The sequence below is a fragment of the Myotis brandtii genome, unplaced genomic scaffold (assembly GCF_000412655.1).
Source record: "Myotis brandtii unplaced genomic scaffold, ASM41265v1 scaffold909, whole genome shotgun sequence".
In the NCBI taxonomy this organism is placed as follows: domain Eukaryota; kingdom Metazoa; phylum Chordata; class Mammalia; order Chiroptera; family Vespertilionidae; genus Myotis; species Myotis brandtii.
The window spans coordinates 11016-24907 of record NW_005371742.1 but is presented as its reverse complement, the minus strand read 5'-3'; the positions used below and the strand labels follow the sequence as shown (position 1 = coordinate 24907).

Sequence of the window (13892 nt, the reverse complement as noted above, 5' to 3'; positions counted from 1 at the left end):
AAGTAAAACAGATGTCCCATTTTCCCCATTGAGCCCTCCAGCCCACCCTTCAACAATAAAGATAAATTTAAAAAATAATCAGAAAACCAAAAACCAAAAAAAAATCAATTTGTAGGTTAAAAAAAATTTGAAATGCAAAAAAATGAAGGACTCTTCTTGAGCCTTGTAACCATGTAAATAATGTACCACTGACATGGAGTGGATAAAAAATTATCATAAAGACTAAAATGTGAATTCAAAAGACCATCACAAAGACCCATCACAAATCAACTGGAAGCCTACTGTTTTAAAATCTCATTTAAATAATTTAACAATGTTGGTAATTTCTTACATTTGTATAATGCTTTATGAAAATTTTTAAAATCTTCTATATATACGACAATTTTAATTGTGATCTTTACAACAATGAGAACAAATATTCCTGTTATATAATGAGAAAACTCATCTCTAGAAAATTTAAATAATGTACTTCAAAGAGTTGATAGTGTTTTTTCTTTTTTAATTTAATTTTTTTCTTTATTGATTAAGATATTACATATTTGTCATTATCCTCCATTTCCCCCCACCCCACAGAGTTGATAGTGTTTTAAATCATCTGAAAAGGTTCTTCTAACACTATATACTGACCAATATATGGGTTAGTTATATCTATAATGCTGATTACTAATGGAATTTATTTCCGTTATTAGATACATGGGAGACAGAGAGAAATCTATATCCTAGGCTGGGTAGTCCTACCAGCCAAAGGCATGGAGCCCGGAGCACTTTTGAAGAAAATAAACTGCCACCAGAGATTTGTACTTCTTTAGGAGGATGCATAAGAGTAGGGAAGTTTTCGAAGTTAGCTGCAGAAGTTAAAAACTGGTATCTTTTTTCCAAGAAATTTTTGTCTTCATCTTTAGAAAATATGCTTAGTATTTTAGAATCATATTTAACCAGTTATGCACATTTCTTTTACTTAGGGACTTGTAGGTAGCATTGGTCCTCCTGGATTTCCTGGGCTTAGAGTGAGTATCAAATATCATCCTTCTTATAAAATATTTTCTTGTGTATTTATGTTTGTTATCTACCTTGTTCACATGTAATTTTCTAATGGAAATTAGACCAATAGTATGAATAAAAATATTAATTATACTTCATGATAAGCTGAAATAAATTTCTACAGATATATGTGTACATATGTATTTATTCCTGTCATTAAATGTTACTTAATCTAGAACCTGTCTCTTTAAAAGTATAAGACAGAACAGTCATTTCTTTCCTTTGAGATAGTTTTTCTGATCATCTAGTCTGGATAGATGCATACAGTTCTGAGCAAAAAAACATGGGTAACTGTAGACTTTATTTATGGAATAAAATTGAATAAATGCTTAGGAAAACTATCCTGAACAAAAGGTAGGAGCCAGACTTCACCAATGCCATTAAACATTTTAATATCAAATTTATTTATTATACTAAAAGTATAAGTGATATATTGTTTGTCCACTTAATCAAATTTTATACAGTGACTTTAACTCTGAGTTTCACGGGAGTGTCTGATGAAGGCGAAGCACAGTTTAGTATAAGCTGTTCTGCAGAGGTCAAAGCAATGTAGTCCAGATATGTAGCTTTCTGATAATTTTAGATTATTCATTAGAGTAAATAGACAACTACCTCTGATATAGCTTCATAAATATATTTCTCCCAGCCAAGCAAATGGTTAATGACAGTGATATGAATTGCAGATATTACATATGTATATATCTACATGTATATGTATATGTATATGTATATGTATATGTATATGTATATGTATATATACTGGTATTTAGAACTATATGCTTTAACATTCAATTGAGCTAAAAGCAAAAATTAACATACTTTATGAAAATAAGGAGCCTAATAAAAATAAAATCTTATAAGTAAACTATTTATATCCACATAAACATAGGCCATGACCATGGGCAGAGATAAGATTTTCCTTAAAAATCAATTTAGGACTTACTCTAACATATGAAGTAGATAATTAAGACACTGAAATTCTATGCCATAATTATATCTATAATATTTTTAGCTTGAACTTGAACACTGGTCTTATGACTCCAATTTAAGGGGTTATTTTCCCACCTTAACTACTCCAAGGCAGAAGGTAAAAACTTGGCCAAAGGAATATCAGGAGTTCAGTTATTGGAACTATGGTAACAATCAACATAACAAGTTTGAACTTGCCGTTTTGGATGGTGAGAGTATAGAACTGAGAGTCAAAGAACCTGAGAAAGTCTAAGACATTTAAACGGTTCTCTTTTATGATACTAATATAGTACAGATAATAAAAATAGCAATAGCAGCTCACTTTTATTTAGTATTTTCTGTGTAATCCTATGAAAAATGTGTTATATCATTTAATTCTTAGAACAACCTAAGACCACTTAGCTTATAAGTGTTGAGCCTGGATTTGAAGCCATGTGATCTACACCTAGAGTCCAAAATTTACCCCTGGTGCTGCACCACCTTCTCAAAACTTGTATTACCTTAAAATGTATACTATCTGTCACACACGATTTTATTGGGCTTCATGAGAAGCTCTATGTCAGCGGTTCTCAACCTGTGGGCGGTCGAACGACCCTTTCACAGGGGTCGCCTAAGACCATCCTGCATATCAGATATTTACATTACGATTCATAACAGTAGCAACATTACAGTTATGAAGTAGCAACGAAAATAATGTTATGGTTGGGTCACAACATGAGGAACTGTATTTAAAGGGCCAGAAGGTTCAGAACCACTGCTCTATGTAAAGGTGGAGCTCAAAGGACCTTTTTTTTCTTTCTTTCTCCGAACTTAGAATCATGTTAAACCTGTAGGTGGTAGTCAGTGGCCTTATCAATGGGAGAGAAAAGGAGCAGGGGAAGGGAGGTCATGCCTTCATTTAACCCGTTTGCATTATGTTGGTTAGCTCAAAAGCTGCCGTTATTACTCTTAAGATTAAGACCAAAATTCTTAGCGTGGCCTAACATGTCTAGACTTTGTGTCTTGTCTGTATCTTTGAGAACAGTCTCCGCACTAACAAAGCTGTTCATTCTCAATTGTCATGCAGCCTGCCCACTAGAGGGCCTTTACCTAGTTTGTCTACCTGAAACCCTCTACCTCTACTTTTCTGCTTAATAGTTAACTCATTCATTTTTTTTTTCAGGTCCAGTATGGAGCACAGTGCTTGACACATAATAGTGCTCAGTAAAAATAACTGCATTTTCTGTTCTTTCTCTTTCTCCACCCACCCTTTGGTAAATTGGAGAGCTTCTACAGAAATTAAAATTGCTAATGACACTAACAATCCTATATAATAAAGAGCTAATATGCTAATTAGACTGAATAGCAGAACAACTGTCCGAATGACCTTCTGGATGAAGCCAGGGCTGTGAGGGCCAGCCGAGGCAGGTGGGGCTGTGAGGGCCAAGCTCCTTGCACGAATTTTGTGCATGGGGCCTCTAGTCACCTTTATAATCCTCATCTCTTCTACACTGATATAGATGGTGTTGTGCACTTTGCAAAGTACTTTCTCATACATATCTATAAACTAGATAGAGCAGGTATTACTCCATCTTTTTTATGTTTATTACATTTTAAAATCAAAACAATATGAGCACCTACTACGTGTCAAATGCTGAACTAGATGCTAGGCCTAAATATGAACAAATTAATATTCCTGGTTTTGGCAACAATTACAATCTAATGGCATAGAAATAAAAATGAGCAATATCATACAATGTGGTTACTGCTGTTATGGACTGAAATAAAGCCACTGAGAAAGGAGCAGTCTGTGTTATCTCAGAGATTCAGAGTTGACTTCACAAAGGAGGCAACCATTTAAGCTGTGTCTCAAAGATTGTGCACGAGTGGGGCCGAGTAGAAAAGGGCTCTTGGAAAGAAGAATGCTGTTCAAATGACAGAGAGGGGAGGAATGGAGTGTTTGGGAGATGAAAGGTGGAGTAACAGGATTGTAGCCTAGGAAGTGTGGAGGGATGTGAGCAGAATGGAGGGAAGTGACATTTTGAAAGGAAAAATGCAGAACTTTTGTATTTCATAGTAAATAGTTTAACTGCTTGCCCAGAACAGCAGCCTCTGCTTTATCTCTCAGGTGTTCCCTTCCGGCAAGTATAGTTTCTGACAAGTGATGATATTGATTTTTCTAAATTATTTTTTCCATATAGGTGATTGTTATTGTCATTTCTTTTCTTAGTTAATGACAGTGATTTTCTCCTGTGAGTGTTGGTGGGTATGGTAGAAAAGCCCAATGTGGAACTTATAGTCTTTCCTACAATGTGCTCACTTATCTGAGCTCTAATTGGTCAGTGGCTGCTGTTTTCATATAAGGAACCTATCCTTAGGTCTCTCTATTTATTTTTTTACTTAGTTTGACTGAAAAGTTCCTTATTCATTTATCACTGTGTGGGAGGCACTTCTACTTCTGTTGCTATACCCCAGGCACTCTTAGCTAAGCTCCCATGCATGGAATTATTTAGTCTTTCTACTTCATCTTCTCATGGAAGAGAAGGGTGAGAGGGAGGGAGTGCTGAAGGACCTTAGTTTATCCTTGTGGAACTGAAAACTGCTCTTAACTTATCATGGATATCATTCAGAAGACTATAATTTTTTAGGAGTAGGATTTTCCACAGAACTTGTGACATGCTACAGAATATTTGATGTTTCTTAGAAATTTCTATACCCATACCATTTTAATTTTTAATTTTCTATTTTACTAAGTCCATTATAATGTTTATGTTTTTGATATCTTCCAAAACTTACTATTATTTTGTGATTTTTTTAGGGTCATTAAAAAGTTAAATAGGATGTTATGCATACAACGTTACATTTATCTGAAGATGCCAGACTATGCAAAGGAATAAATTTACTGAAATAAAAGTTAAGAATATTATATTGTCTGTAGAAAAAAACAATAGGATGACAAATAATTATTTGTTTATAAGATATTTCTTTTCATAATTATACAAGTCTAAACAGAGATGTTTATTGAATTTTTAATACTATCATAAGTTTTAAATCTGTGAACTTTGAATAAACTAGCCTCTGTAGTTATAAGAATAATTTTTCCTATTGACAGAATTTGTCAATGGTGTATTAATATTGCATATCTGTTTATTAAATTGGAAAGTATTACTCTTTACCTCTCACATTTCCATACATTTCAGGATTAAGCATGTTGGAAATAATTTATCTTAGTTATATTTTATAGATTTTAGGACTTACCCAAAAGTAAAGATGTCATATTTTTCATTCTGAAATTTGTATTATGTAAATGTAGACTATTAGAAATGCTCTATTATGTTGGGAGATAGAGTTCTAGAAATGACTGTTTTTAATTTTATTTTTAAAGTTGATTACTTCCTCCAGTTTTCAGTCTATGCTTTATTTCAATACTATTATGTTGGATCTTGGAGATAATAAAAAAAAAAGTGAGTAAAACACACTTCTGCTCTCCCAGAGTGCACAGATTAGGAAGAAAAAAAAAAAGTGCAGTGCAATATACTCAGTAGTGTAGAAAAAGGGCATTCCAGTAGAAATAACCATATCTTCAAAGGCTTGGAACATGTGATAAGGGAGAGCATTTCAGAGAATGGGAAAGAGTCCATTGTGGCTAGAATGTGGGATTTGGAGGAGAGAGAAGTGAAGGGGAAGCAGGGACAAATGGAAGGAGATGACACCGAAAGGATTGGTAGAAGCCTCATGAAACACATGTTCACAGGCCATTGCCACAGGCACTCATGGGAGAAGCAGAGCTAAGAACCATAATAAGAAACAAAAAGAGAAAAACACCATGAGAGGCAAACAGAAAGAATGAATAAAAGCAAAGTCAATGGAACAATAAGCAAAAGGAATCAGGGGAAAAAATATAAAAGATAGAAAAAGACAGAGAGAAAAGAACAGGAGGAAACCCAACAACCCAACAGGGACAAATGAGAGGCCGGGGAGGGGGAGTGGAAAGGGAGACGGTGAGAAAGAGTAGTAAGGGTCCAGGATGCTATCCTAAGATATTTGGATTATAACTTAAAGGGGCAACATTTTCAGGATTGTCACAAATACACCTTTAAAAGTTTGTTAACATTTTGAAATCATAAAAGAGAGGTTAAACCAACTTCGTCTTTCAGGATGGATGATGATATGGTAGCAGGCACAGAGTGGTGGCAAAAGTGAAGGCACAGTGACACAAAAATTATATCTGTTCCCCAAACCGTCAACAGATGTCCACCATTTTTTCAACTCTTGTTTTCAAATACCCTTATTGTTGCTATTGTCCTTTGTCTTCTAAGATACCACGTTGAAGAAATTTTTCTAACTCTTGCTTGCAAGAGATGATAGTGGTAGTTATGTTTTTAGGGAATCTTGCATTGGAACATTAAACTAAGAACCTTGACACTGATGACTATATCTTATTCATATTATGCTCACAAATGTTAAATGATAAATGAATGAGCTAAGCCCAAAAGAATAAAGATATTATCTAGTTGGAAAAAATATTTCAAGACGAATGTCATGGACATTAAGTATTATAGGAACTCAAGGAAGAGAAGGATCCTTGTGAGTTAGACCACTCTGAGAATGCTTCAGGAAATAGGATGGACTTTACTAAAGTTTGGAAGATGGATATAATTTTTAAATATGGAGAGAGCAAGAGGTTGTTGAAGAAGAGTGCACATGTGCTTAGTGAGATAAACTGTTCTCGGTTAATGAATTAATTGATTTTACCATATTCTCTTTCTAATCTTAGTGGATATTTAATGATACCTTTCTTTGTTATTGCTTTTCAGGGCAGTGTTGGCCTAGTGGGGCCAATTGGACCTTCTGGAATTCCTGGCCCAAAGGTATGGTTCTATTTGCCTAATGGATATTTACCTTTAATGTCTCTATGATGTCACAAAATGTCACTTTCATTTTCTAGGGTCTTTCAGGAAATAAGGGCGTTCCTGGAATCAAAGGTGATAAGGTGACTTAAATATTTACATTATCATAGAGATAATTTCTTATCACATATCTTTTTTTTTCTTTTGAGCCAACACAACTTATAAAATATTTTATTTTAATATATGAGCTCTAATCTGTACTATCAATTATATAAATTTTCTCAGAAGTAGGAAAATTGAGAAATTATTTTTTTGTAATTAATATTTGCTTCCTTATAATATGGCCATGTTTGCAAAGCTTAATTGCTTCTGTGAAATGTGCTCTCCAGGGGGAACAAGGCGTGGCAGGGGAGCCCGGAGAGCCAGGCTATCCTGGAGACAAGGTAACTGGTTTTTGCCATTAGTTTTAAGCCTGTGAAAAAGTACAAGCTCTTTGAAAAGAGTGTTCATTATTTGAACCATGTATTTTTTGTTAGGATATGGTATCAATCTGTTTTCACATATCTTGTTTTCAACCGTTTGCTCATTTTTAGAATACTTGCATGAATTCTTTTTAGTAGTTTATAAATACAGTCATGTGCTGCTTAACAACAGGGATACATTCTGAGACATGCCCGTTAGGTGATTTCAAACCTAGGTAGGATAGCCTAGCGCTCCCAGGCTCCAAACCTGTACAGCATGTTACTCTCTGAAAACTCTAGGCCAGTGTAACACAGTGATCAGAATTTGTGTATGCAAACATACCTAACATAGAAAAGGTACAGTAAAAATGTAGTATAAAAAATGGAGCACACCTGTGTAGGGCACTTACCATGGATGGAGCTTGCAGGACTGGAAGTTGCTCTGGTGAGGCAGTGAGTGAGTGCTGAGTGACTGTGAAGGTTTAGGACATTACTGTAAACTACTGGGCACTTTATAAACACTGTGTACTTAGACTACACTAAATTTATTAAACAACATGAGATTAAATCAAGCAGAAGAGGAAATAATGCAATCAAGAGATTCAGTAAACAAGATATATGCAGCTGCTGGTGTAACATGTATACTGTTTTACAGCAAACCTATTTTTTATAAGTAGAAAGAGTTTACTCTAAAATAATGGTAAAATGTTTAGTATAGTAAATACATAAACCAGTAACGTAGTCATCTGTTATCATTATCAAGTATAACGTATTGTACATAATTGTATGTGTTATACTTTTATATGACTGGTGCACAGTAGGTGTGTTTAAACCAGCATCACCACAAATATGAGTAATACATTGTGCTATAATGGTATGATGGCTATGACATCATTAGGAGATAGGAATTTTTCAGCTTCATTATAAACTTACTAGAGGCCTGGTACACGAATTTCATGCACTCTGGGGAGAGGGGGTCCCTCAGCCCAGCCTGTGCCCTCTCGCAGTCCAGGAACCCTTGGGGAATGTCTGACTGCTGGCTTAGGGGAACAGGCCTAAGCCAGCAGTCGGACATTCTTAGCGCTGCTGTGGAGGCAGGAGAGACTCCCACCACCGCTGCTGTGCTTGCCAACCGTGAGCCTGGCTCCTGGCTGAGCGGCGCTCCCCCTGTGGGAGCGCACTGACCACCAGGAAGCATATGCCCCCTGGTGGTCAGTGCATGTCATAGCAACTGGTCGTTCTGCCGTTCGGTCAATTTGCATATTAGCCTTTTATTATATAGGATGGGACCACTGTGAATATATGTGATCTGTTGTTGACTGAAACGTCATTTTGCAGCAACAACAGGAGAGGCACATATGCCTTTTGTGTATAATAGCTTTTCTCTTCCCCCTACTATTCTCTCCTTTCAGGGCACCACTGGTTTTCCAGGACCACCAGGCGTGAGAGGGAAGCCGGGACCTTCAGTAGGTTTGACCTTTGTTTTGCTCTTTCTGATTAAGGGAATGCACACCATGGCACGAGTCGTGAAACTTGGTGGTGTTAGTAGAATATGAAAAGTGTATATAAGCCTACCAGGCTGGAATTTTCTCTCTTCAGTTTTAGCATATATAGCTAATCCATCAAATTTTCCGTTCATATGTATAGACTTTTGGATCTCACCCTCTCCGGCCCTCTTATCTCAGGGAAAAACCAAAATTCTGTGAGCCCTAAAGATTTTGATTGATTTATCATTAAACTAAACAATGGACTTTTAAGCCAGAAAGTATAAAGTACCTTAAATGATATTTTAATTTTTCCAAATATCTGTTTCATTAAGAAACATTCTGAAAAATAGATAACATGTCATACTCTCTTTTGAGTCCAAATATTCTATTTCCTTGTCTTTTTCCCCACACCCTTCTGCATCAATTAGTTGAGAAAAAAGGATACCTTATACTGTAGTTAACATGAAACCCAACAAATGATAAAACTAAAATTACTGAATAATTACAATTATTTAAATAAAATGATTAAAACATGAGTTAAAAGTATATCCCTGCAGGTTAAGATCACAAAAATTACCATAGCTAACATTTACTGGGTGTTTACAAAGTGCCAGGCACTATTCTAAGAACTGTACCTCTAATTTAATCCTTACAACAATTATGTGAAGTTGGTACTATTATTATTCCTGTTTTATAGATTAGGTAAACAGAGGCACAGAGAGTTAACTCACTTGCTCAAGGTCCCACAGTTAGGTGGAAAACCTAGTTAATCACTTAAGTCAGAGCCCATGCTCTTAGCTGCTGTCATACTGCTTTAGGATTAAACATATTGAAATTTAGTATTTTAATATTGATTACAACTCTATGAAGGTGAAGGTGATTGTAGATAGAAAAAATAGATATAACATTATAATTTATTGATACAACATTATAATATACATCCAAAAAAGAGTGTTGTTTTCCTGAGTAATTCATCATGTTCCCCCTAACTCCACCTTCCCCTCACAGTATTATTTTTGCATCAAAAGAAGCAGCATTAAGTTACAGAGCTTTATATACCACATTCTTTTTAAAAATATATATTTTATTGATTTTTTACAGAAAGGAAGGGAGAGGGATAGAGAGTTAGAAACATCAATGAGAGAGAAACATCTATCAGCTGCCTTCTGCATACCCACTACTGGGGATGTGCCCGCAACCAAGGTACATGCCCTTGACCAGAATAGAACTTGGGACCCTTCAGTCCGCAGGCTGACGCTCTATCCACTGAGCCAAACCCGCCAGGGCTATATACCACATTCTTTATAACATGTCAGTGGCAGCATTTCATATACACTTCTCAGGTATTATTTAATCCAAAGAACAATATTTGGTATCTATTTGTCAAATGAAATGTCAGTGGTGAGCTTTGCTTTTACTAGTTCATTACCCTGAACACTCAGGATAAACCCAGTCAGCCATGTACCCAGCTTGTGCCCCAGAGTTGAATCTTAAAACTCCGACATACATAAATAAGAGGCATGAGAACATCAAAAAAAAAAAAAAAAAAAAAAAAAAAAAGCTTCCATTTCTCAAGGGTACTTCTAAATCATGTAATCTGGCAAAATAATTTTTTATTTTGTATAATGTGAGGGCTTTCTAACTTTTGATCATAATAAAAGGAAGTGGTACAGCACAGTTTCTAAGGCAAATACTAAGTAATCAGTGATACCAATATAGTTCCCTTATGCTTTACAATTAGGTACTTGGGAAAATGAGAGTTAAGTATCTTGCGTATATAAAAAACCTTTTTAATGTCTTCTTACTCTTTGATTCAGTTTATATTGATAACATGTTTATGGGAAAGGGGAATCACTGATCTGAGAAACAGACTTAGATTTTAGTCCCAGACCTGATACTGACCTTTCTGACCTTGCATTTAATCACTGTGGTATCCAGTTTCTCGTCTGAAATGAGAGTCAGACTATCTCATAGTTAAGGTTCCTTGCAACTCTGTGACTCTTTGATATTTTCCCATCTTAGCAATATTGCTTATTAATATTTCTCTAGGCCTAGCTAAAGAAAAGGCAGAGAGCCTGTTTCACCTTTAACACATTGTCTTAAAACCCTTAAATTTTTTTCCTGGAATAAGTCACTAGAAACTCTAACCTGATTCTTTTAGGGCAGTGATGACAGGGGGTATAAGATGGTAAGGCTTTAGTTGCTCATTTTATACCTTTCTGTACTATTCTAATAAAAAAATTTTAATGTCAGCAGGGATTACTTTGGTACGTGATAATTGATCATCTTTTGTTTTATCAAATCTTTGAAAAAATTCATTTCAGATTGAAGATAGGGTAGAGATTTATGAATTAATATTTGTAAAATGACCTTGTCTTTAGACCCACACTTTAGCACTTGTTTGTATCTTATCAATATAAAAAAAAATTATAGGGGTTTGACCTGGAAACTTTCACTAGTTATGGAAGGAAAGGTACCTGTTTAATGAAAAATTGCTTTCGCAGAATCAGCTATCATATTAGTAACAAACTATACAAGTTAGTGCCTACACTCAATCATGTGTTTACTATTGTAAAAAGAATGCCTTTTATATCTCTTGCTTTTTATTTTATGTTACCTAAGATTTTGCTGTTACTGATATTGTTTCCAAATGGATCTAAATCAGCCGTGGGCAAACTACGGCCCGCAGGCCGGATCCGGCCCATTTGAAATGAATAAAACTAAAAAAAAAAAAAGACCGTACCCTTTTATGTAATGATGTTTACTTTGAATTTATATTAGTTCACACAAACGCTCCATCCATGCTTTTGTTCTGGCCCTCCGGTCCAGTTTAAGAACCCATTGTGGCCCTCGAGTCAAAAAGTTTGCCTACCCCTGATCTAAATTGTAACATGAAAGAATATTTTCAAGATTTAAAAAAAAGTCCTGTTTTGGAAGGTTTTTTGCATCCTGGAATAGGAGCGCCTTTGCTCTGGAAATGCTTAAAAACTAGAGAAAACTAACACTCGGAGGGTGTTAAGAAATTTTCTTTCCTTGAAACAGAGAAAACAGTTATACTATAGTATATCTTATATCCTTTCTATTTTTTAACTAGAAGTTGTCATTTATAGAGGTTTACTTAATCATTACTGAATTCTTTAAAAGATACTTGAAAATTCAGTTTTTATAAATGAGAATTGATATTCAAGGAAACTTGTAGTTCAAGGTTTTTTTTAAATGAAAAATGTATTTGAATAAAAAATAAGATTATTTCACTATTTATGTTTTTAAATATCTGGTTGCCAGTCAACTTTTCTGAAAACAAAAACCTAGGGTAGAATGCTATTTTTTCCTCAAAGCTTACATATTTAGCTTCTTGTTTGGATGTGGCCACTAGAGGGCCCCAGTGAGAACTCAGCTCCATCTCTAAGAAAGGTACTTGTCATTTCAAGAATTTAAGACTCCTAGGTACTGATGATGATGGATTGTGATTTCGTTTATTTAGGAGAACTTAACTGAACTTTTGCCAAATATTTTATCATGTTTATCCATATTCGATTGCAGTAGTTGTATAGTGTACTGTTTTATATCCAGATACTCCAGCACTATATGAGTGGATTTAGTACCGATGGAACACTGTGCTTTACTTCTGGGCACGTGGATGAACCCATATTGTATATTGCAATTGTATATAATCTGAGGCCCATTTAAGTCCAATTTAAACTCACATAGAAATTTAATATGACAAAAATAATGAATTCTATAGTTTGTGAAAACAAGGGTATCAGTCTACTGGCCTTTCCCGTTCTATGCTTTTGTCTCTTGAGAGCATTGCTAGCCCTCTCTGGTTTCAGGCTTTATCCACATTTCTCTTTCCTCTGACCTTCCTCGCTAGCCCTGATTGCACATTGTATATCTGAATGCCGGGAAATGGCTTCAGAGCTATTGAAACCAAATCCTCAAATTTTTAATTAAAGGATCAAAATAATCTAGAAATTCTGTGCCTCATCCAGGAAAGGAGAGAGGAGAGGATGTGACGGGAACGCTTAATAGTTATAAAACTGGTTCACATTTAATGAGTGCTTTCTATGTGCCAGGCACTGTGCTTAGCACTTTATTATCTCGTTTAAACCTCACAGTGACTGTAAGAATGTTAGTAATGTTGTTATTATTATTCTGTTTTATTGATGAGAAAATGGAGACTTGGAGAAATTAAGCAACAAGCATTTAAATCCATGTGATTCTGAATTAGTTAGCCAGGATTCTTCCAGTGTCAAAGGAGAGAGAAGTTTTCAGAGACAGTTCTGGGGCTGTGATTATTTATGAAAGCAATTCTTCATCTACATTTCCCTACACTGTTGAGTCCAAATTTACTGTCTTATCTCTGGGTAACATGTACACACACACACTTTTTTTCTTTATTTGAGCCCTTAAGTCATTACATTGTTTGTATGCCTAACACTAAAGAATAAATGTATATCATATCCAAACACATGTTATTTAAATACATTCTCTACAGTCATGGTTACAAATTAAGTCTTTCTGAATAGTGGTTACAACTTTGTTTGACAGTATATTAGTGTTGTATGCTGAAATGTCATTACAACTTTGTGTGGCATAATATATTGAGTGCTGTCTGCTTACCATGTGTCTTTTTCCCTTTAAATTTTATTCATTAAATTAATGTTTATACTTGCATTTCCTCCCTACCCCATTTTAGGGCAAAGCAGGTGACCCAGGACCCCAAGGACCATCTGGCCTTCCAGGACCAGAGGTAAATGTTGGTGGGAAGATGATAAATTTGGGAAAAAATAGTAGAAATTACATTTGATTGATAAAACACGTTTTTACATAATAGGCTTTTAAAAGGTTCTCTTTAAAGTTTACATCTTTGTAAATAGTCTCGATTAAATGTTTTCTTTTGTGTCAGGAGATATGTGACAGTTACCCCCTAAAAATAAAAAATAAAAAGGTATTATTAGCCACATTATAGTCCTGATTCTATCACAGCTGGTTTATTTGTTCTGCACAACTATTAATAACACATACTTGGCTCAGTAGATAGAACCTGCGGACTGAAAGGTACCAAGTTCGATTCCGGTCAAGGGCATGTACCTTGGTTGTGG

The 13892-nt window shown here is 35.1% G+C and overlaps 1 protein-coding gene across 1 annotated transcript in view; it reads left to right on the top strand.

The window, feature by feature from the left end:
• The window catches only part of LOC102250919 (collagen alpha-1(XXIV) chain), a 113041-nt gene extending 99444 nt beyond the window's left edge, over positions 1-13597 (top strand). The window contains exons 15-20 of the mRNA XM_014532756.1: positions 963-1007; positions 6807-6860; positions 6938-6982; positions 7229-7282; positions 8713-8766; positions 13487-13597. Of these exons, the coding sequence (XP_014388242.1) occupies positions 963-1007; positions 6807-6860; positions 6938-6982; positions 7229-7282; positions 8713-8766; positions 13487-13597 (363 nt within the window). The remainder of the gene's footprint in view (positions 1-962; positions 1008-6806; positions 6861-6937; positions 6983-7228; positions 7283-8712; positions 8767-13486) is intronic.
• The last annotated feature ends 295 nt before the right edge of the window (positions 13598-13892 follow it).